Source organism: Bos mutus, chromosome 13 (genome assembly GCF_027580195.1).
Source record: "Bos mutus isolate GX-2022 chromosome 13, NWIPB_WYAK_1.1, whole genome shotgun sequence".
Taxonomy (NCBI): Eukaryota; Metazoa; Chordata; class Mammalia; order Artiodactyla; family Bovidae; genus Bos; species Bos mutus.
The window spans coordinates 61,816,273-61,840,345 of record NC_091629.1 but is presented as its reverse complement, the minus strand read 5'-3'; the positions used below and the strand labels follow the sequence as shown (position 1 = coordinate 61,840,345).

The 24,073-nt window shown below is 45.1% G+C and overlaps 1 protein-coding gene across 18 annotated transcripts in view; it reads left to right on the top strand.

Moving 5' to 3' along the window:
- The window catches only part of ZNF438 (zinc finger protein 438), a 198,962-nt gene extending 183,323 nt beyond the window's left edge, over positions 1-15,639 (top strand). For all 18 annotated transcript variants that reach the window (XM_070381852.1, XM_070381848.1, XM_070381851.1 and 15 more), the window contains 3 exons: positions 1,251-1,334; positions 11,626-13,402; positions 14,763-15,639. In XM_070381852.1, coding sequence (XP_070237953.1) covers positions 1,251-1,334; positions 11,626-13,402; positions 14,763-15,381 — 2,480 coding nt within the window. In that variant the 3' untranslated portion in view covers positions 15,382-15,639. The remainder of the gene's footprint in view (positions 1-1,250; positions 1,335-11,625; positions 13,403-14,762) is intronic.
- The last annotated feature ends 8,434 nt before the right edge of the window (positions 15,640-24,073 follow it).

Here is a 24,073-nt window from a genome sequence, read left to right as displayed (position 1 = left end):
GACCAGTCAGGTAAGCACTGTTGAAAGACACCCATGGCATTCTGGGAGTATCCGTGGATGATCAGGCATGAAACCTGATCTGGACTGGGAGTATCTACCTAAGCACACAAACCTACAGAGTCTCAGGGAAAAGAGAGCAGGTGGGTTGTGTCATCATTTCATCCCCTCAGGGAAAATGAGTTAACTCTTACACGTTCCTAACCTGGAGATGAGAGTAAATGTTTCCTTCAGCCAGCTCTCTAGTTGTATCCAGAGAACAAGAAAGATACTGACAGAGGAGAAGCTGGGCAGACTTCAAAAGAAAAGGAACCCAGATTGGTTCTATAGCTTTCAAACTCTGATGCCTTCATTTTTATTCTTTATTTTTTTAGTGATTCAGGTCAGCATCAGCTGAACCTCAGAATCTGTACAGTATATGTGAGTTAGCCCACACAGAGCCAGGCTGGTCAACCTCATAGAAATAGTTCCCTGCATACCCAGGATCTCAGTGTCAGCAGTGTCTGGCACTTCATTTTCTTTCCAGAGTCAGTATCACAGGTGGTCTCTCTGTGTTAAGGTAAGATGTGCCTTGATTGAAGAGATGAGAAACCGTCAGTACTTACTAATAAGCAGGAGTTTCAGGGAATAATTATCAACATAACTTAGAAATACATGGTGCTGTACATTTGGACTTAAAATCATGAACTATTTGACATAAAAGTTGAGATATAGAAAAACTTGCATTAAAAAAAAAGTCCTAAAACTTTGTGAGTCAAGGATAAATCAGAAGTGAAGATAGAACAAAACTCTGCCATAAAGCAGTGGAACCATTATTTCATTTTTAAAAAAATGCAGTTTGTACATTCTTTAAAAAGGTCTGTTCTATATACATACACCAAATCTACTTTTGTAGTAATGGTATAAAGATAAGAATATCCTTGTGGTTCCAGCCCCTTGCTTTTAACTATACTGCAGTTGAAACATTGTGATCTTCACCACTTCAGTTGCATAACCAGGGTGTTTTGACCAAAGTCAAGCATAGTCTGCACACACCCTAGTTTGTTTCAACTGTCTGCATGTTCTGATGTTGAAACCCTGTTCTTTCTGTTTATCCCACTAAGGAAAAGGTTTTCTTCACCAACTGTCATCCCAGATAGTAACTGTTCCAACTGATATTGAAATACAAGATGTACACAGAAGGGGTCCGTTTTTAACTTGTTGGTGGAAGATTTCTTGCCCTGAGAGACTAACTCACTAAAGCTCTTTTGCAGGAGATGTCTCCCTGCTCCCCAGCCCTGTGGAGAAACTGCTGACTCAGAAGATGTTGGAATCTCCTGGAAAGACAACCTGTACAGGTATATTTGTTTCTGGGAGTTTGGACTTCAGATGAAATGATGTGCTGCTTTTACCGTGATGAACTTCAGTGAGCAATGCCTTCTCAGATTCAACTGCATATTTACAATTCTAGTAATATTAACAATGAAAAGAATAGTGGGGAAATGGGCTTATCAAGTATCTCACAAGTTGTCTTTGCCCTGCTCTGTATCCCCCAGTGATCATTAGCTCTTAGTTAAATTCTGATGCTGCTCAGTCATTTTTAGATTTGGGTAAAGATACCAAATCGACTGTTTTATAATAGTGAATGAAATCTTGTGAACACTACAGGTTTTTTTTTTTGTTTGTTTGTTTTGCGAAAAAGAGAAATAACTTCATCTTTCTCAAAGCATTAAAAATAAGACTATCTCACAGAGTTTTCAACTGTTTTTCATCAGAGGCACTTGAAATTCATAATAGTTCCCCCTAGAAATAAGGACTGATAAAAGGGGGCTTGATTAAAATGAAGGGGAAAGTCACTGAAATCAAGCATTATTAAACCGTATTTTAAATGATAGAGCTTTTTAAATTTTCTTTTTATTTGGGACATTAATTATATGACTTGAAAAGAATAATTACCTGCTTGAATTTAACAAAAACCACATTGTGTAACATTTTTTCTTATGTTAATATTTTAGGTAATTGGCTTTTAAACTTGTTCATAAAGAATGCTTGTTTTCTCCGACTTTGTATTTGTTCGATTTTATGGGCTGTAATTCCTCTTTGGGTGCCAAATTTTTATTTCTATACACAAGCTATCTTAAACATATTTCTTAATGATTTCTCCAGCAAAATACTGAAATTCACAAGCGCTTTCCAACTTTGGTTGCTCTGCCCACACCCTCGACCACTCACATGTTTTCTCTCCCAAAATGAAAAACTGCATGTCCGTCGCTCTCACCCTTCTCCCAAGATGTAACCAGAGTTCCTAGTCCCTGTCCCTCACAGGACCCCTGAGACCTGGGCTTACCCCACGCCCTGAAGGTCTACCAGAGGAGGTGCTTTCTTCCCCGCTAAGCTGGAGAACAAGAGCAATTAGTATCAATAGTCAGTATAAACAAAAGCAGAGGAGAGTGGCCCCAGAAAACTGCTCTTTGCAATGCACATCTGTTCACTCCTATTCACTAAATACTGTTAATCTGATTAGCACTTTGTCAACTCCATGCAAAAATGGGGTTGGGTGGGGGAGCGGAACAGGCAGGGAAAAGAGAGCCTGGTAGGCTGGATCAGATGAAGCTGCCAGAGTGGGTGGCCCCAGAGAGGCAAAAAAGAAATGCTTTACAGGTTTACTGGGAGAATCATTCACAAGGAATAGTTATTTCTTCCCATTTCCCTTCATTTCCCTCTCAACAAAGAAATACACTTTTAAGGATTCAGTACTATTTCCACTGGGCTTCCCTGGTGGCTCAGTGGTAAAGAATCTGCCTGCCATGCAGGAGACACTGGTTCCATCCCTGAGTCAGGAAGGTCCGCTGAAGAAGGAATGGCAGCCCACTCCAGTATTCTTGCCTGGGAAATCCAATGAACAGAGGAGCCTGGCAGGCTATATAGTCCACGGGGTCATAAAGAATCAGACATGACTTAGCGACTGAACAGCAACAACGCTGTTTCCATACGATTCATGGTCAAGATTTGTGCTTTTTTTTTTTCCTCCCACCAAATATAAGTGTCAGGAGCCTCATACTTCTTGGCAAGAGAAAGTAGAAGACAGAGGACTTCCCTGATGGTCCATTGGTTAAGAACCTGCCTGCCAGTGCAGGGGACACAAGTTCAATCCCTGGTGCAGGAAGATCCCACCTGCCCTGAAGCAGCTAAGTCAGGGCACCAAAACTAGAGACAGCCCTATTGCAGCACTAAGGACCCAGTGCAGCCAGAAAAGAGAGGGAGCAAGAGTAGAAAACTAATGTCTACTGCGAAACTGACGTGTGGTAGGCCCCACCCTGGCACGTTTATGGATACTTTTTTCATTTAATCCTGACAGCAACCAGATACAATTATGCACACTTTATAAATAAGAACACTCAGGCTGAGAGTGAGTGACTTTCCTAAACTATGAGACAGAGACAGGAGTTGAACCCACATCTGTCTGAACCCCAAACCCATGGTCTTCCCACTGGAGACTATGATGGTGGTCATTACCATGGATACAGCTTCCAGGCAGCAGGTAGAACTGGGAAGAGCCTTTGGTGTCACCTGGGCCAAGCCTTGAATTCCAGTCTGTTACCTGCTGGCTTTGAAATCTGTATCTGTAAAATGCACATGAACAGTAATCCCTAACTCAGTGGATTGTGGGGATTAAAGGAGATAATGCATCCAAAGTATTTTGCACAGTACCTGACACATGAAATATGCCTTATCATTGGATTAATGTTGAAGAAATAGCATTGAATAGTGCTAGGAAAGAAAAGGATCTCCTGTGCTCAGAAAAGAATTCTCTTCCTTGCTAAGCTAGGCGATGATGAGCAAGACAGCTCTCAAAGCCCATGCTGAATGGAAGGTGCCAGGACATCCCTGGGGTGGCTGCAAGAGGGGAGGGAAGGGAGCTGGCTGGGACCTCAGTTCAGCAAGGGCAAGTGTACCGAGGAGGATGGACTCAGGAAACAAGATCACCAGGTGGGACTGTCTTGCTTTCTCATACGGTGTCCGATTTCCTGAACTAGGGGTCCTAGTAGAGTGATTCTGTGAAGTCTGAGTGCTGTGGATGTGTAGACTAGAGTGGTCTTGGCATCCTGAATCCTCAGAAACAAAGAACACTGTGCCTATGCTGCCAGCATGCTTTACAGCACTGTCTCTCCCGCCAGCACTCAACACAGCCCTGTGGACGGCGCCGCAGAGCCTGGAGGTGCCTGGGGGAGCCAGTGGGCGATGGCTCCACGTGTTTATGGGTTTTTCAACAAAATTAAATTGAGCTCCCCCCATGTTCAGAGGCCTTTCTTTCATCTCGGACTTCTCCAGGGTTTCACCATACTGGTTTTAACCAGAGACCATCCTGGGAAACAGTTTGAACCCCAACTGGAACTTATTATTGGAAAGCCAAGTGAGAGGGAGAACAGGGATGCCAAGCAATAAAACTGAAAATAGAGTTTCTCAGTTTAATACAATTAAAACCTAAACAAGCCCTAAAAGTTTGGGCTCTTTTGTGGCCAAGAGTGCTTGGCAGCACTCTTATTCTGGGCCTAGAGCCAGGGAGCCCTGTGTCAAGAGCAGGGACCCTCTTTCTCTACCTGTTCTCTGCTCTGGACTTAGCCATGGACCTCGGTGTCTCCCTAGATGGAGTGATGGTGGAACCATGTCCAAACCAGCCAAGGGTCTAGTGGGAGCAACTTTGTTCAGAAGCAGCACCCTGCGCCTTGGTTCTGCGGGTGGAAATCAGGAAGTGAGTTATTTGCAGCTGTTGGAGAACCGCCTGCCTCATGTGCTTGTCTCTTAACACTGTCTGTACAGGGGCATGTTGTGAAGCAGCCGGATGAGGCTAGCTTGGCTGTGGGCTCATGGACCACTGACCTGCATCTTCCCTCTGCTGCCTCTCACGTGCAGCCACACCCATCAGTTAGACCTGGTGGAGGAGATGCACGCAGGACCCACTTGGTCCTTGCTCCAGACAAATAGCTGGCCGCCTTATTGGATTCCTCAGAATCCTGTGGTTAATAATTGGTAAACTCAACTTTGAATATCTGCTTCAAGTGCCTCTTAGTTTTTCATCAGTTCTCTAATTAGTGGGCTGTTGGAAAGAATCTTTTAATGGTCATTGAAGTTTGGGGATATGACAAGCCATTTCTACTTTCAAATTTTCCCCCCCTCCTTAAAATTTAGAGATAATACTATATTTTAATATAATATATAAATTATAATGTAAAATATCATATATTTTGGAGTTAAGGGCAATTTTGTAAATACTTTCCCCCTTTTCAATTAATTAACTTTATTAACTAACTTCATTTATTTGTTTATTATTTCTGGCTGTGCTGGGTATTCATTGCTGCACAGGCTTTTTTCTAGCTGTGGCAAGCAAGGGCTACTCTCTAGTTGTGACGTGCGAGCTTCTCATTGCAGTGGCGTCTCTTGTTGCGGAGCATGACCCTTAGGGCATGGACTTCTGTAGTTTTGGCTCTTAGGCTCTAGAACACCGGTTCAGTAGTTGTGGCCCACAGGCTTAGTTGGAATGTGGGATCTTCCTGGATAAGGAATCAAACCTGTGTCTCCTGCAATGGCAGACAGATTCTTCACCACTGAGCCACCAAGGAAGCCTAAAAATTTTCCCCTTCTTGAGGGGAGGATGAAGAAGTAGAAGCCCATTGTCCACATTAGAATCAGATGGATATGGACTTCAGCTGTTACTTAACTTCCTCAAGCTCTTTTTGCTTAATCTGTTAAGGGGGACAGTAATACTTATTTGTAGAGTTTGCATAAGGATTCACTTAAGAGACCCAGCACAGATTCTAGACCATAATAAGGACTCACTACCACCTCGTTTTCCTTTAATCCACAGTTAGATCAAATTCTCACCGACTGTAAATGTCACTCTTCAAAATAATTATTTTTAATACACTTAACATATTAAAAACAGCCCACATATAAAATCATAATACTAAGTATTTGCATTGTAGAATTGTGAAAAATTAATTTTACTGAGTGAGCCTTTCATGTTTCCAGTTAATAAAAGTCCATGTTTAGTACCTGGGAGTCCTGTGAGCCTCTTTAACTGTGTTATGGGTAATTTCGCAGGATTTCCAGAAATGATGAATGTCAGTGGAAATTTCGACTTACCATTTAGTGCACAGTTCTCTGAAATCTGTGATTTAGTAGGTGACAGGTGAGGGGTTTTAGATCACACCATCTGGGAGAGAGGCCTTGTAAATGTGTCGTGGGATAAACCACTGTTGCAGCCGCATAGCTGAGAAAGACTTGCTACAATCGTACCATTTCAGTGTTTTAAAAAACTTCATGGCATTTTCAGCTTCTCTAAACACTCTTGTTGTTCAAACTACTTTAAAAAAAAAAAAAAACTTGTGGTTTTATAGCAAACTGACCTTTATTGCAAATCGCTTTGTTTTACGTTTTTTAAGATTTTGTTGTTGTTATTGTGGATCACTTTTAAAGTCTTCATTGAATTTCTTACAATATCATTTCTGGTTCATGTTTTTGGTTTTTTGGCCTCGAGGCATGTCAGGGATCCTAGCTCCCTGACCAGCACCCCTTCATTGGAAGGTGAAGTCCCAACCATTGGACCACCAGGGAAGCCCCTGCCTTGTTTTATTTTAAGGAGCCAAATGTTGGGAGAGATGGTTCTCAGCACTTCAGTTGTCCTTGGGAGATAATGAGCTCTGATGCTTCCCAGGACTGAACCTTGAGGGGTGGTGATGCACTGCCTGTCAGATGACTCAATTACTTCTCTTAACCACTAGCAATTCTTATCCTTAAGTAGGCAAGGAAAGGAAAAACTTGAAATGTTCTCTCTGACATCTGGACATAGTCATTTATGAACAGACGCACACTTACCCATCACCAACATCCCCAGAGATACTCCTTCTGCAAAACGGATCCAAAAAGGAAACTTTCATTTGCCTTTCATTCATTCAACAAATATTTATAGGTACCTTCTCTGTGCTAGGCATAGCGAATATTCAGTGGAAAATATGCATTCATCTCGTCCTACCCTATAGTTACCCCCACCACTGTGCCTTTACCCCAAAGGCCACACCCCAAGACTAGTTTCTTTGCTTTCCTTTGAGAGATATTCTGTGTATACACGGGGATTAGTTTGTGTGTGTCTCTCACTACTTTAAAAAAAATATCCAAGTGATAGTATCTCACATCTTGGAGAGTGTTATGTATCAGTCTAACTCATTCTTCTTTGCTGCTGCTGCTTAGTATCCCATTGCCTGAGTGGCTGACTGTTGTATTTGTACCTGTATTAGTACTTTGTTTCTGTTGCATGGTTGGCTATTGTATTAGTACCCTCTTGCTGAACATTTGAGTAATTCCTAAGGAGTTTTCCCCTCTATTTTTATGGCCTTGCCCTCTTTTTCCTGCTATGATTTTCTTCTAATGCATCATTTCATTCCCTATCACCTCATCATTAATGATTCTGGGAGAAGGGACTCAACATCACCGTCATGATCTGTTCCACACCTATTCCATCTGTATGGAATTCCCAACAGATCCAGGCAAGTGTGAGTAAGTTCAGTTTATCCTGTAAGGCCTTATCCTTTCACCCCACAGATTTCTTCTGATTATTGATCATGAGGCTAATTGATACACTTTTCTACCCCCAGGATCTACCTCTTTGAATTTCAGGGAACCTGGGGAAAACTGACTGTGTGGCAGGCCCCTTACCTGTCACCCCGGGCTCTGTCGTCCCAGGCTGCTCACCAATCGGTATTCTCCCATGCTGGGATTGCAGTTACCCTAAAGTTTCCTTTGCTCCGGGACCACAATTGGCTTCCTTTTCCTGTGACTGTCATTGGTCTTCATGTGAGATTTTATTTGCACTGTAATATAGGAACTTCTGAAGATTCGTTGAAGCATATCTACTTTAAATGTATCATAATTAGCCCTCTCCCTCCCTTCTGGAGCAGCTCAATAAATATAGCTGGCTTCATTGCTAGGAACCTTAACTGTCAGAAGATTGCTTTCTTATACTCCGTCATAAAACCTGGGGAGCCCCTTCCCAGCTGAAGTCTTTGGGGACTTTGAGGTGACCTTGACCACCAGTTGTTGCTTCAGCTGCATCTTTTGTTCTTTGTTATTTCTGCTCCTCGTCACACTGACAGAGCCATTCTCTGCTCTGAGGGTCAGTTTTTCCTCTTCTAGCTTCCTCCTCTTTTCTCTCTAATCCCCTTCTTTTCCCCTCTTTGTGTGTCTGTTTTCTTTAAAGTAATTTCTTCTTCAGAGCTTGCTTGTTTCTTTGTACCCCAATAGCATCATTTACCATTCTCTCTTATTACCTCCTCAGATGGTTAGTCATTTGGCCTCACCTCTCCCCTTTAACTTTAAAAGGTTTTTTGTTTGTTTGTTTTCTTTCTTTTTTAAAAAATTCATGGTGCTATCCTTATTCTGATGGTGGGCAAGTTAAATTGAAAAAAAGTATTCCAGAGATCTATTCTCTATTTCTTTTTTTAATTTTCAAAGTAATATGGCAGTTTTCAGTTTGCCTTTAAATTGTGTTTTTCTTTCATTTACTGATCACTTTATTACAAGTATCACTTATAAATTTTACAAGTAATTATCAGATTTCTGAGTGTATCTGTAACCCTTTTCCAGGCCCTAAAGAGGTAAATAAACTCCCCATCATCAAGGAATTCACTTTTGTGGAGGGGGTGTGGGATGGGGACTGCAGACCATAATGTAATCCATGAGATGGAGCGAGTGTGCTGGAGGAGATGGAAATGGGAAGTGGGGCAGGGAGTTCAGAACGGGGCTACAGGTTTACTAAGGCTCTTCTCTTTACTAAGAGAAGAGTTCACCATGAAGAGGCTATTTGAGCAAAACTTGAAGGAAATGCTGCAGCCCTTACTGGGGATGATCTAGAGAAGCAAGTCAGGGTGGTGAGAGTGGCAGGTGTAAACCCTCTGGGATTCAGGTGTGTGGCCCCTGTGAGGATCAGCAGCAAGGCTGCTATGCCTGGAGAGAACCTGGGGAGGAACTAGGTTGGAGTACTCCCAGGAGCCCAGGGCTCCAGGCCCTTGAGGCCCCTGCAAGGACTTAGGCTCCAGTCTGAGATGAAGAGCCAATTGGACAGACTTGAGCAGACAAGTGAGGTGTCTTGTGCTGCAATGCATTATTGTCACATATTGTATTTCAAGCGGACTTGAGACTAATTAAGGCCAGCATAGCCTTTCTTCCAGCTCTTCTTGCTATAAATACTGTGTATTCCATCACTTAGGAGTAGGAACTAAATAGAAATCACCCAGTGTTCCCTGTTCCACGATAGGTTGTATAGATGCAAAGACCATTGTGACTGTCAGTATAATTACTTAATAAGCTTTGTCACTTGGCAACCAAAAGCTGTCAATAATTTTAAGCTCTCTGTAAACTCTCTCAATCCTGGTTTAATGTATTTATTTACAGCTTACTTCAGTACTTCTTCTAAAAAGTTAAAAGGAGGTTTAACATGAAAGATGTTTAAATTTAAAAGCTGTGGAAATAGAACTTTAAAAATGAATTAAATTATGCAGGAAGATGAAGCAGATATAGCCAATCAGTTTAGGTGACTATTGTGAGGTGATCAACTAGTCAGTTTACCCATGAACTTCATGGTCACAAAGCCAAAAAGGAAAACAACAGATTACATAATTATCCTTATCTAATTTTTCCAACCTTAACACAAGTCTTTTCCCTTCTTCCTCTAATGTATGCTATAATACTATGTGAAATATGTTTCTAGCATACTTTTTCTTCATCAAACAGTGATTACTGTCTAGAATAAGGTGATCAGTCAGTACATATTTGCTGAAAAAAATCATTTTTGTGCTAAAATTGTTAGTTCGCTCACTGTAGACATTAAAATCAAGGTGATTAAAATCATCAGATTGCCAGCAAACTAAGGGAAAAGCTGTATCATTTCATCTTTATACCTTTCACATGACATGACATGACATGACATGGCATGAAGTAGCAGGCAGTTGTATCCAACTCTTTGCAACCCAATGGACTGCATCCCACCAGGTTCCTCTCTCCATGGAATTTTCCAGAAAAAAATACTACAGTGAGTTCCATTTCCTACTCCAGGGGATCTTTGAACCCGAATCTCTTGCGTCTCCTGCATTGAGCAGGTGGATTCTTTATCAGTGTGCCACCTGGGAAGCCCTTTATACCCTTGGTAGTTCCTAAACAAATAGTTCTTCGATCCTCTTCCTATAACTCCAAAATTTAACAGACTCTGAAAACAGAAAATGTTATCAAAAGTTGGATATTAAAACACATTCAGAGGCAAAGCCTAAACTGAAATAAGAACTTTAAAAATCATTCCCCCCCTGCCCCCACCTTGTGAATGCCCATATATTTCACTACAGAAGTGGTAATAGGTTTAATTTGGGGTATTATGCAGACTCTGCAAGGTGTTATGTAACATCTGCTGTAAGCATTTATTACTTTTTTAAAATTTGAAAGTGTAAATTCCAAAGCACATCTGGCCCCAGTGGTTTCAGAAAAAAACCATGGGTGGCAGCCATCTCTAGAAAAGTGTGGATACCTGGAAAACACAAGCTGACTGATACGAGGTACTCAGAAATGAGAAGTTCTTCTGCAGCCAGGACTCAGGAGCTTGAGGCCTTAGGGGAGAAAACCAATGATTCAGTCCTTAGAAGCAGTGCATGGAAATGTTTCCATAATTGTCCCCTCAGAGCGGTAATCATGGCTTTTTGGGTCAGCCTAATAAATCTCAAATATGAAGTGTTAGCCTGTCAGTTAAAATTGTTCCCATCGGTGTCCTGGAAGGCCCTTTTTGTGTGATCCATGTATTTTTTATGTTGTCTCTGTGTCTTTACTTATCACTCTGTATCTTTTTGTTTTTCTTCCAACATGTGTGTAAGGTGTCACATCAACTTTTTTAATACTGGTGATTTAATTGTAAAAGCACACATAAACAGTTTGAGAGGTGTGAGAAGAAATTCACAAGTCACACGGGGAAGCAGCCACAGAGCCAGCATTCAGTCTGGCATGCATCCCTGTGTGCAGGACAGATGGCGCTGCCAGTGGGTCAAATTTGTCCTAAAACCGAGTAAGAAAGGAGGTTGGTACAAGAAACGTTTGTTTCCTAACAAAGATACAGTGGGATCCAATATGGGCTTTGTGCTCACAGAGCATAAGTTTAATAGGGAAAGCAAGACATTTATATGAAAGAAATAAGAGTCTGCAGTAGAACATGCCAGAGGGGATGTAGCCCAGACCTCAGGGACAGGGTGGGGAGCACTGGCCTGTAAAAATAAATTGGAGTGAGGTCAACAGGGAGGATGGACTTGCAGAATACAAAGACAGTCCCAGCTTTCAGGATGCTCTGTGTTCTGTAGTAGAGATGAACAAATATAAATTACTGTGGAAAGTGGTGAGTGTTATGACAAGGGCCGTGGAACCCTGGAGAATAACAGTCATGAGTCCCTGGAAAGGTGGGCAGGAGCTGACCTCCATCTTGAGGAACACTAGCTCTGCACCCATGGGCAAGGTTGGGTGCAGGGATGCTTCCGGGCAGAGGAGATGGTTGGTTGCTTACCTGTGCTCTCAGCACAGGACAGTGACTCCAGAGTGCCTTTTTATGTTGTGTTGTCCTTGCAGGCGAACCAAATATCCCTCCTGGGGCGATTCACAGCGGGAAAGGCCTGCAGAATAAGAGTCAATTTAGAACCATCGCTCCAAAGATTGCGCCCCAAGTCTTGGCACCCAGAGTGCTGCCGGGCCCGGTGCCTTCACTCTCTGATCAGGCGAATCCAGGCCCTTCCCTCGGCTCCAAGCCCCTGGGGATGCCCCCACAGAATTATGCGCTGATGCAGGTGGCCGGCCAGGAAGGGACCTTCTCGCTGATCGCTCTGCCGCACGTGGCCTCAGCTCAGCCGATCCAGAAACCCCGGATGCCTCTGCCCGAGAACCTAAAGCTGCCCATCCCCCGGTACCAGCCCCCGAGACCTGGCAAAGGAGTCAGAAAGAAGCCAGAGCTCGAGAGGGGCTGCAGCAAATCTGCCCAAACCCAAGCAGCCCCTCCCCCACCTGAGCATCCTGAGCCCCCGCACAAGCCCAACCCACCCAAGGTGGCACCAGACCAAGCCCCAGCTGCGCTGACCAACAGGAGTGGCCACCAAGACCCCGGGCCTCCAGGGACCAGCAACCATGAAGGTTGGACTCCTCCTGCCACCCCAGCACTGGCCACACCAGAGGAGCCTTCCGCCGAGCAGGGCCTCCAGAAGAGTTCAGGAAGAGCGAAAGTTCCAAGCAAGAAAACCCCCAGGAAACCTTCTGCTGTTGCCAGTGAAAAACCTCAAGAACCGGTCGATGCCACCAAAGCCATTTTGTCATCACCAGGCGTCATCGGAAACGCGGTCCAGGTGCCCTCTTCCGTCCCCAGAGGTAAACTGCCCATCCTGCCCTACTCGAGAGTGAAGACCACGCAGGTTTACAGGAGCGGAGCCACCGTGAACACTGCGCATGTCCCCTTCCCTGGGCTCAGGACTGCCCGAGACCAGACGCCCTCCATCCCGGAAGGCTTCAGTGCGGCCCCACAGGTGGGGGACAGGGGACCTGCCCCACCGGCTCCTGGGCAGAGCCCCGGCAACAGTGCCTTCTGTCAAGCCACCAAGCCCGACCTTAACCACAAAACAAAACTGAACGGTGAGACAGCGAAGAGAAGAGGAAGAAAACGCAAGGGCCCAGACGAACTTTTGACATTTCAGGGGAAAAGGTGGAAATGTGTCCTTAGTTGTAAAGACAGCAAAGCAAGAGTCAAAAGTGAGCCCCAAGAATCCAGGGACCAAAAACCGGAGGCCGTGAAAAAATACCGGAGCATCATGCCCAAACCTGTCCCGGTCCTGCCAGCCCTGGCCTTGCCCCCAGCCACCCTCCAGCCCCCGCCACCCGGGAGCCTGGGACACATGTCTTTCGATCACTCCCTGGCCCCCAACCATCTGGACTGGAAGGAGGACGGCCAGCCCCCAAAGCCAGACTCTGCCTTCAGAAATGGGTTTTCCGGCCTCAGGAAGACTTGGCACAAGTGCCACGTGTGTGACCACCCCTTCCCGTGCAAGCAGCACCTCCGCGAGCACACGAGCGCATCCCCGGACAGCCGGCCCTACAGCTGCCGGCTCTGCAGAAAGGTGTACAAGCGACGGGGCAGCCTGAGCGCGCATGTGCGGCTGCACCACGGGGATTCCCGGCCCAGGAAGCTTGTGTGCTGCGAGTTCTGCGCCAAGGTGTTTGGCCACGTCAGAGTGTACTTCGGCCACCTGAAAGAGGTGCACGGTGTGGCCATCAGCACCGAGCCCTCCCCCTGTGAGCCGCAGCCAGGGGACCTGCCGAGGACCAGAGAGCAGACCCCTTGTGAGGTGGAGGGACTGGTGGACAGGTGAGTACGATGCGGGGTGCTGGCCAGAAGGAACTTTAAGATTCCAGATCAGGGTCGGATTCCACATTCCGGAAGGTGAGTTTGGAAAGACAGCCCTCAGATTAAGATTTCCGAAGTTAACTGCTACCACTTAACCTCTGTTCTGTGAGGAATGGCCTCATTTCTCTTTGGTCTCTGATCATTCATGATTTTTGACCAGCTTCATTCTCCATCAGCCAGGGCACAAGGGCCAGCTTGAGGGGTGCTGGAGACATTCGGGCATGAGATTAATTTTGCATCTGAAATATGGAAGAGAAACTTAACATCTGTGGTTATGGTCCTTTTGATGAGTAATTTCCCCCAAACTTTTATGCCCACAGAATGTATATTGAAAGAGCATCATTTGCCCCAAAACTGGCATACCAGCTGGTGGGGACTCAGCCCGTCCAGGGCAGACCTGCCCCTCAGCACTTGGTCTGTTTCCCCCTGAGGCCAGGTAAGCTGTCTCCTACATGGTTGCCTGTGCGGTGCTTTTTTCCAGCACTGTAAACAAGGCAGCTGAATCATTTGAAAGCCTGTCAGGTGGGTCAGAGAGTCCTGAGTAAATCAAGGAAGCACCCTCAGTCTGTCCCTTTTGCTCTGAGTGATGGAGGGGGTTTCTGTAAGATGCATGCACATCAGTACCATGCACATCAAACGTCTCCCAGCACTTTAGAACCTCGGTCCCTCATCATCACCAGTTGTTCTGATGGTTCTCAATGCTTTCTGTTCACTTTCAGCTCAGTCTCTCATAGTCACTAAAAATAAGCTACACCAGTCCTGTTTCTTCCCGGCTTTTCTGGAGTTTCTCTGTGTCTCTTTATGCATTTCCATTCCCTTTTAGATACCTGTGCCTTTTCCTAAGGTACATAGCCACCTCCCCCAAAGAAACCTCACTTCTGAGTGGTTAATGGAGTCCGTTTGATTTTTAGGTAAACTGTGCAAAGTGCATTGGGTGCTTGGGGTTAGGAAGGGCCCCCTGAGGGGTGGGGACAGTCATCTCAGCTGGACCCAGTGGGTTCCTGCAACACTTGGTACCTCTTGCTCTCCTGGTGGGCACACCTGTTGCCATGGTAACCAAAGAACAGTTAGCTCTTGGAGGAGATGCATAAAGGGGGACCCTTTTGTGAAGTGGCCCTGCCAGCCTGGGAGGTGTGAGGCCCCACCAGACAGGCCTGACATTGACCTTCTCCGGGGCCTCTGTCTCCCACACGGTCTCTACTCTCCCTGCCTTCAACCTCCTCTTTGGTGCATGGTGTATATGTCTTAGAGCCCAGAAGGCCAGGAGCTGTTAGGAGAAGTTTTTCAGTGAGGTCTGACACATTCTCTCCCCCGTTTCCAGGGAGACCAAGTCCAGCCTGGAAGAAGACCTCCTAATGAACCAGAATGACGAGGCCGGGTTCCAGATCAGATGTGGTCGCTGTCAGATCACTGCTCAGTCTCTGGCTGAAATCAAGTTCCACCTGCTTTCTGTTCATGGTGAGGAAATCCAAGGCCAGTTGCCAGAGGAGAGCTCACCCTCCTCCGGAAGCAGACCAGCTCACGGAGAACTAACTAAACAGGCTGCTCCTTTCTGGAAACGTCCTGAGAGAAGGAAGCTGCTCAGGCATCATCCCTCAGCTGGGGAGCTCTGTGCAGTCCCCAGACTGAAAAGACAACTGTACCTCCATCATCAGAACAACGTGGAAACCCTCACGAAACAGGAACGAGCCCAGCCAGGACCCAGTGAGCCCAGAGGCGACCCCCAGGGCCCCAAGTGTCCTGGCCCCCAGGCTGCCCTCCCCCTGCCCCAGTCTGGCTTTAACTGTGTCCTTTGTGTGCAGATACTAGGAAGCAAAGAAGAGCTACTTCTGCACTGGGAGCGGCAGCACAAGTGTGAGGACCCCCCCAAACTGTGGACAATTTTCAGCACGCTCTCCAGCCAGGGAGTTGTCCAACTTTCCAGCAAAACCGGAAAATGAAACACGGGGTCAGGAGTTAGGAAGAGGTGTGCGCTCTCAGCTGCCTCTGTTTCGTGGAGGTGCTTAAACACCAAAATCCAACAAGTTACGATCAGCATTAAGTAGCAGAAGTGATTTTTGTACATAGTCTTATTTTATTATAGAATATGTATGTACATATGCTCTTGATGCATATTTTTCTAACATATACAGTTTTATTTGAAAATCCTATGTCCTCTGACTTTTATTTCAGATTCAATAAAAAGATAAATTTGCAGACTGAAATGAGGTCTATTAGGCTGTCCTTCAGATAACAGTTTTTAGCAAAAATATGTGTTTATGTGTGTGTGTGTGTCCTGTGTTCATTCACATATTTTCTGTTTAAGTAGATTAATGTGATAAATTTCCAGTGGGCAAAACATTTCAGTCTCAACCCTGACATACTGTTGGTCTGTATCAAATTCTCTGGTTTATTTGAATATGCCATGGAGCAGCATAATTAATAAGGTTCTCATCTATCATAATTGAAAATCCATGTTTTCAGGACTTTGACTTTTTAAAATTCTGTTTTCTTAAAAGCACATTCCCCTGAATATGAGATGCCAGTAAGTCTTTATACCGACAAAGTGCTCCCTATCAAAGTCATCAGACATTTTTTAGGACTTCAGCTAATAGAGAGACCACTTTTTTGGGTAAAGAGTTATTCTCAAAAGGTCTTTTGAGGCAGAAAATTTACAACCCGAAGAATGAACAGGGTGCTTCAGCCCAGATGCCGAGGTGTGAGCTGCCTCTCCTCCCTCCCCAGGAAGTGCTGTCGTTCACCCGTCAGTTTTAGATGTAACTGTGCCTTTCAAGCTCAGATTCTCTTTGAAAGTCAAGAGTAAATGATTGCCTCTTAAATTCCTAGGAAATTAACTAGAATCAGAAAAATCACCGTCGGAAGTCTCTGGCCATCCTGACTGCAAAATCGTTTTCTCGGAATGGGGGAATTGGAGCTCTCAAGCCATTCACGTCCCAGCCTTTGGCTGAAAGCGCCATACTCGTGGCCAGCCCAGTGCCCAAGGCTGGGCCAGGGCAGAGTCATAACAGTTTTCTGTGTTAAAGGAAGTTATCTAAACCGAGGAAGAACTAAATTCTAATTGACGAGCTAGTAGATCTTAAGTTATCTTTCTTAGTGTCTCATTTTGTTTATTTTTAATTGGAGGATAATTGCTTTACAATATTGTGTTAGTTTCTTCTGTACAACAGTGTGAATCAGCCATAAGTATGCACATATCCCTTCCCTCTTGAGCCTCTCTCCCACCCACTCCCCATTCTACCCCTCTGGGTCATAACAGACCACCACCACCATCGATCACGCTCTACCTGGTCTTAGATAATATCAGACCTATGCTGTGTGGTGTTTTAAGAACTCAGTCACAGGACAACTTTACCATTCAGCACAGCATCTAGTTTGTTTTTGGAAGAGTGGTCTCGAAAACAGTAAAAAAATGAGATCTACCATGAATACTACTTGAGTTCAAACCAAGAAACTTGAGTTTAGCTCTAAAGTGGCTCTTCAGCCCCTCTAAGCAGTGTTTTTGAAATACTGGCCAAGAAGGCCTCGGGCAGAGGACGGGTCTGGAGGATGGTGGGGGCAAAGGTGCGGGGACAGAGTACATCCACCCCGTATGTAAAATCGAAGTCCCCGAAGTCGCAGGGACTCTCTCACCTGTGGCCCATATTCTTGCAGTGAGGGTGAGACAGCAAGGGCTTAGACAGCCTCTGGAAAGAAAGAGAGGGTTAGGTTAGGACGGGGCCAAGAATGCAGCTGGGGAGATGCAGTTGGCTTATCGTGAAGTCCTCGGCCAGGCTCCCCTTTTCATCAGGGTGCTCCCTGAGTTACACTGGGAGTAGCCCAGTACCACCAAGGAGTCTCTGGCCCTTAATGGTGACACTTCCTCCATGGGAATTCTGAGAAGAGGCGTCTGACTGAGGAGGTGGGAGAAAAGAGGGAATATTTTAGCTAAAGAACTTTGGAGGTTGGCCGTCCTTGGTGGCCCGGTGGCTGGGACTCCACGTTTCCAGTCGGGGGCCCAGGTTCAATCCCTAGTCAGGGAACTAGATCCCGCGTGCCGCAATGAAGATCGAAAACCTCGTGCAGCCAGGATAGAAAAAAGAACTTTGGCATCAGCTCAAATTGACAAGCCAGGCGGAGGCCTTGCCTGACAAGCCTTCCTAGGGTGCAGCCGTGTTGCTGGTGCAGTCCCTGCCTATGTACAGAAACCAAAGCCAGTAGCGTTTGGAAGGTGCCATGAGGCTCACTGCCTAGGACTTACCTTTCTGGGCTCTACTACCCCTCCAGTAAGATAGGAGCCATGACCCCACCTCGAGGCATCTGTGGTGAATGGTCAAGGCCACACATGTAAAACGTCGGGCATATACTCCGGCCAGGGAGTAGGTGGTGGCTGATATTTATTATTCTTTTGGCCAAACTTCCAGGAAGAGGTATGTAACGCCCCAGGAGGATCATGTAAAACAGCTCAGGTCAGCCTCCTGTCCAGAATTCAAGGACAAAAACAATGGAGAACCGCAGAAATCTGCATCTTTAAAAAAGTACATTTTAATTTTTAAATAATCAGACTGGGATTTGGATCATGGAAGTTTGGTAAGTGTCTATTTAATCAGTGAAATAAGTGAAAATGTTAGTTGCTCAGGCCTGTCCAGCTTTCTGTGACCCCATGGACTATAGCCAGTCAGCCTCCTCTGTCCATGGGGATTCTCCAGGCAAGAATGCTGGAGTGGGTTGCCATGCCCTCCTCCAGGGGATCTTCCAGACCCAGGGATCAAACCTGAGTCTCCCGTATTGCAGGCAGATTCTTTATGGTCTGAGCCACAACGAAGCCCTTTTAATCAGTACCAAGAGGCAAAAGTCACTGAATTATTTCTATTCCAAGCTGCACGTCGGCCACATATTCCCTTTATGGCCTCCCCTGGCCCTGATCCAGCTGTCAGCACAGACCCCACCCAGTGTCCTGATCTTGACAATGGACTTGTCATGTTCCCATGCTGGACCATAAACCTCCTGAGGGCAGGGACTGTGTCTTTGCTCAGCACATAACAAGGAACACTGCATGATATTTGTTGAAACAATGGATATGTGAGCAACAGCAACACAATCACCCCTTTCCCTTTCTATGACTAAACCCAGCTTCGGGAGCTCCTGAACTCACAGCCAGGAAGGCACAGAGGCAAATTTGGTCTTAAAAGCAGCACATTCATTTCACTTACATGTCTTTTGCTTCTTGGAAAGTTGTCCTGGAGCCAACAAAATGAGAATTATTTTTTTCTTTTTATTTTGGCCCTAAATTATTTCTGAAAGTTACAGTGGTTTAGATTTGTATTGTTTTATTAGCTGTCACTTTTATTCATGTCCCCTTTTGTTTCTCTCTCTTTCTCTGGGCCTCTTCCGGCTCGAGCTCTGCATCTCCTCTCTTAAGCTGCTCCTCATATGGAAAGCTGTCTCTTCATCACCACGCCATAAATAATCCAACCTGGGCGCGTTCCATTGTCTTCCCGGCTCCACACTCCCTCCCGCCTCCAAGCTGCCCAGCTCCAGTTTTCTGTGGCCCCAGTAACAGGGTTGTTGGCAATAAATGCTCGGCTTCATTTATTTATTGGAATTCTCAGATCTGGACTGGTTTGCTCCATTCAAGCTGCTGACATGCTTTGTTAGGTACGTATTTTATAGACTCCTCCTTTGCACTGAGCTCTAAGAAAAAGGGCCCCAGTAAGGATGAAGTGGGATTTAACAGATTTTTAGCTTCAACTTTATACTGACTTCCCTGACATTAGAGAATCGGCAGCTTATCTGGGCTTGGAGTGCAATCCAATACATATTTGAACCACATCCACCTCTTCAGGAATGATCCTTGTGGAGGTGAAATGTTTATTGTAGCTCATATTTGGTCATGGTCATGGTAATCCCCATAATAAAAGTAGAACCTTGGTTTTGCAAGCATATTTTAAACTTGTGTTTGGATGTTAGCTGAGTGGTACATCACATCTTCCATGCTCTGAAGTGTGAGAATGTTTCAATGTGTTGCCTTAACCCTAGGAGAAAATTCAAAATCTACTGAAGGAAACCAAATGTGACAACTAAAAGAGAGGTAATGGTTACTTGATCTAATTTTGATGTGAAATATTTACCCAAGTTTGGGGTGTTTTTTTTCCCCCAATGAAACTTGCTTGCATGTTCAAAATTGCCCGCTACACCTTGCGGGTAGTTTAGCCATAAAGAATTCACCTGTAATTCATCCTATTGGATGGCAGTTCTTGCCTCTTTTAGTATGTTCCAGAAACAAAATTGCAAGCAATTAGCATCATAATAGATTATGTTTTGATAAATCAGCCACTAAGTACTACTCAAAAATGAAAGATTCTACCTTCTATCATTAAATAGGAATTTAATCTCCAGCCAGGAGTTGCCAAGAGACTATCGTCAGATGTTCTAAGGGCATTTTCAGAAACAGCAGTGAACTTGATCTCATTATTGCCTGAGTTGTCATGCAGATCTTACTATAAAATTCTGGCCTCAAAGGAGATCCAGGTGCTCAAACACATGAGCTGCAGGACCCTCCCTAAGCTCTGGCTGTTTCTGGAAGTAATCTCTAAGAGTGCGCTCTTAGGAAACTAACACACTTCCTTTTCCTAGTCTCATCGAAATTAAAGCACCATTAAATTTTTCGTAAAACACTGAGTGAACCAAGCCTTTTTGATAACAGTTACAATTAAGGAAAGTTAAAATATCCAAGAAGACTAAGGTTTTTGAATGGTATTGAATGTGAAACGCTGGGGTAGGGGGAGTGGGAGGGCAGCAGTGTAAAGACGTGGCAGGAGGAACTTTCTGATGATGAAAGGCCCAGTGGGGTGCTGTAAGGGAAGTGGGGAGCCTGGATCCAGAGTCCAGGCACCAGAATGGCACTAAGAGTTTGGTACCACCGCCACAGAACAAACCAGATTTGATGTCTGTGTCTATCAAAATGATGTCCAATGTCGGTCAAAATCATTTTAAAATGCACAGATCTTGTGATCCAGGGACTCCAGTTGTAGGAATCTATCCCACAGATATCACTGCACAAGTGCACAGACAGATATGGACAAAGAAAGTCACCCACCGTTATCAGTGAGCAAAGGATGTTGGAGCCATCAAGCCAGCATCCACCGCAGCCTCCCCAGTGATGCACCCCGATGGGATGGAGAAAGTCAAGATAGTGGCCCTAGACAGCTAAAGTGCATATCAAAGGAATGATTTCAGTGAGCCCAGACCTTGCATCTTCCCATACAGAGAGAAGTGCTAAACTCATTAACTTGAGATGTCTGGTTTTCTTCAATTAACAGTCATCATTTGATATTCTGACAACCTGGGTTTGTTTTTGCTCTTGTTTTGCAAAAACTCCTATATACCCCGATTCCTCCCTAGTAGTCCTTCTAAACAACCTGAAAGTCTGTCTCCCTGGCATCAGTCCTTAGTATGTCTACCCCCAAAAATGTAACTCTCAACTTCTAATTTGTGGATTTTTTTAGTCAGTGTAGCTATGTGAAGATGTTCGTGGCAGCATTATTAATAAGACCAAACAGGGACTTCCATGGTGGTCCAGTGGTGTAAGGGGCTAAGCGTGGTCCATGCTCCCAATGCAGGGGTCCCAGGTTCGATCACTGGTCAGGGAACTGATCCCAAGTGCTACAACTGAAGATCCTGCAGGCGCAGGCCACAGTGAAAATTGAAGATCCCATGTGCCACAACTAAACCCGCTAAATTTAAATGTCCATCAGAGCTGGTTTTGAAAAGCTACAGAGCACCATGTGACGGAATACTGTGCTGCAGGAGGGAAAATGGAAGTTGCAGTTTATGAGCCAAAATCTGTATTTCGTGCAGGGAGCAAGGTGCAGAATATGTGTAATGTGCTCTCAGATGCTTTTTTACAAAGGAGGAAGTAAGGGCGGGAAAAAAGGGGTAGATGTGTGCTTGTAATAGGCATAGAAGTCTTCTGGAAGGTGGCTTCAGGAAAGGGGTGCCAGGAGTTGGGAAGGAGGGACACTTCCTTTTGCATTATTAGAATGATTGGCTGCATCTTATTTATTTTTTTCAGTTGCAAAAAGGCTTCACTGGATTAAGCAGTAGCTGGGCTGGCATTGTCTGGGAAAGGCCTCAGCCACGTGAAGACGGGAAAAGCCATCTGACCCCTGAGCCAAGCCACTGCTGCCTGCAGTCCCACACCATGGCCCACAGGTATAAAAGTTCGATTTCCTAAAAGTAATATAGTCTATGTAATCATGCATTTTGCATCTTGAATGTTGCGTTGTTATGTCTTCTTTTAATTCTGGATCCTTCATACTACATTGATCTTATAACCCACCAGTGAGCAAACACAATCTGACCTAGACCGACTAGCCACCCCTCCCTGTCCCTGCGTGGTCCTTCCTGTGGTGATCTTGAGTCTCTGCTCTCAGGGGCCTGATGAAGAACCTTCACCTCTCCCCAGATTTGCATTGTGCAGGCCTTCTGAAGAATGGCCTCAAGCCAAAGAGATGACTAATGCTGGGAAGTTCCAAGGCTCTGTGGCCACTAAGAAGGCCTTTGGTGCTTCTAGAAGCATCCTGGAGGCTCCCGAGTTCCCTTTGGAAAAGGGTGAGGCCATAGCTCTCTTTACATCTCTGATTATTTATTAAAGATAAATTCCTGGATGTATATATTTTGGATTCAAAAGATATTTCTAAGACTCTTAATGCAGATTCCCAGGTCACCCCACCAAAGGGGATCACACCAATTTTCTCCACAAACAGTAGAGCATTTGCCTCCCCATTCTAGCCCTGGCCAACACAGAAAGCTATCTTTTACTTTTGTATTTTCCAACTTAATCTTTCAAAGTTATTCCACCATTATCTTGTTTTGAATTTTTTTATTATTAAGGAGGTGAACAGTCTTTAAAATTGGTCATAACATTTCTTCTTTTGTGATTTGTCTATTTTCTATTGATGCCTTCATTTAAAAATTAGGTTGTAGCTCATTTGTTTATTACCACTCAATGCTCAGGACTTCTTAATTGTCTAAATTCCTTTGTACTATTTGGTTTCTTAGCTCTTGGGTTTCAATTATTTTATGGTCCTTAGTTAGCTTTGACTTTCTTTAATTTTCTTGTCTTTTACATGTATCTTTTTAAAATAACGTCTAAGCTTTAAATTTCTTTTCTTTTTTCTTTTCATTGTTGTTTAGTTGCTAAGTCGTGTTTGACTCTGCGACCCCATGAACTGCAGCACACCGGGCTTCCCTGTCCTCCACTACCTCCCTGAACTTGCTCAAACTAATGTCCATTGAGTTGATGATGCCATCCAACCATCTCATACTCTGTCGCCTCCTTCTCCTGACCTCAATCTTTCCCAGCATCAGGGTCTTTTCCAATGAGTTGGCTCTTCACATCAGGTGGCCAAATTATTGGAGCTTCAGCTTCAGCATCAGTCCTTCCAATGAATATTCAGGACTGATTTCCTCTAGGATTGACTGGTTTGATCTCCTTGCTGTCCAAGGGACTCTCAAGAGTGTTATTCTAGTTACTTATTGTCATTGCATCTTTCCTTTTTCTTTTTTAGTTTCTGTCACTTAGGAACCCAGGGACCTTGCCACCCAGCTGGGTCTCACCCTGAGAAACTCTTTACGTTTCTATTGACTAGTTACTGACTCTGGGTTTGGGTTGAAATTGTCTCTCATTGCTCATCCTAATTCACATAAAACAGTGCAGCAGAAATCCAGTCCTCGGAAGAGGATGCAGATTCTGATGGCGCTGGAACCTTCTGGAACCAGCAGCCTTCTTCTCCCCTCCTCCCTCCCTTCTCCCTGCCCCCCAGCTCCTCACCTATGCTGAGAAGCCCACGTCTGGCCAATTTTCCTAAGGATGTGCGTATGACCCCCTCCTTCTCATTCTCCTGGCCTCACTGTCCTGTCAAACATCTGCCATTTGCTAGGCCTGCAGAGTAGCTGGGTCCTGAGGATAGAACATGGCTGAAGACAGAACTGGTTGGACTTCAAAGTCGTCTGTATCCTTCCATCATCTCCAGAGAGTGATGCTGAAATTAGATCAAGCCTCTCGTATGTCCGGCCAAACTCCTGCCTCCTCCATGTCAGACACCCAGCACCGCCGTGAGGACAAATGCTGCTTGTCAGGCAGCTGTCACTTGGCCCAAACCACTCAAAGGTAACACCTAGTTAATCACCTTCTCCTGTGTGTATTCCTCAGGGGGCCGTCATTCTCAGTTTCAACGTGTTGGTATAAATAAAATCAGTCTGATTCCCCTTTTTACAGTGGCTTAAATCTGTCCCAGGTTGCCCAAAAAAGTATTTATGGAACTACTCATGGGTCCTCCAGGGAAATTTTTCACATCAACACACAGGCCTGAGCGCCCAGCTCATGTGGAGACCTGCACCCTAGCCCACTTGGGGCTCCCAGGCTGGCCCAGAGCAGCACTGGTGTGGGAAGGTCTCCCACACTTCCAGTCATGTGGGTTTACTGCGAGGCACAGCTACTGGCTGTACTTTTCCACTTACACATGGATGGGAGCATAGGATCTGACTCTCTCGTTAACAGGAAAAGACACTGGGAGAGAAGGAAATTGGCAGGTACGGCCAACGAGCCTGTGCTTTCACGTTGCTTTGACTTTCATCATTACACTAAAGCAC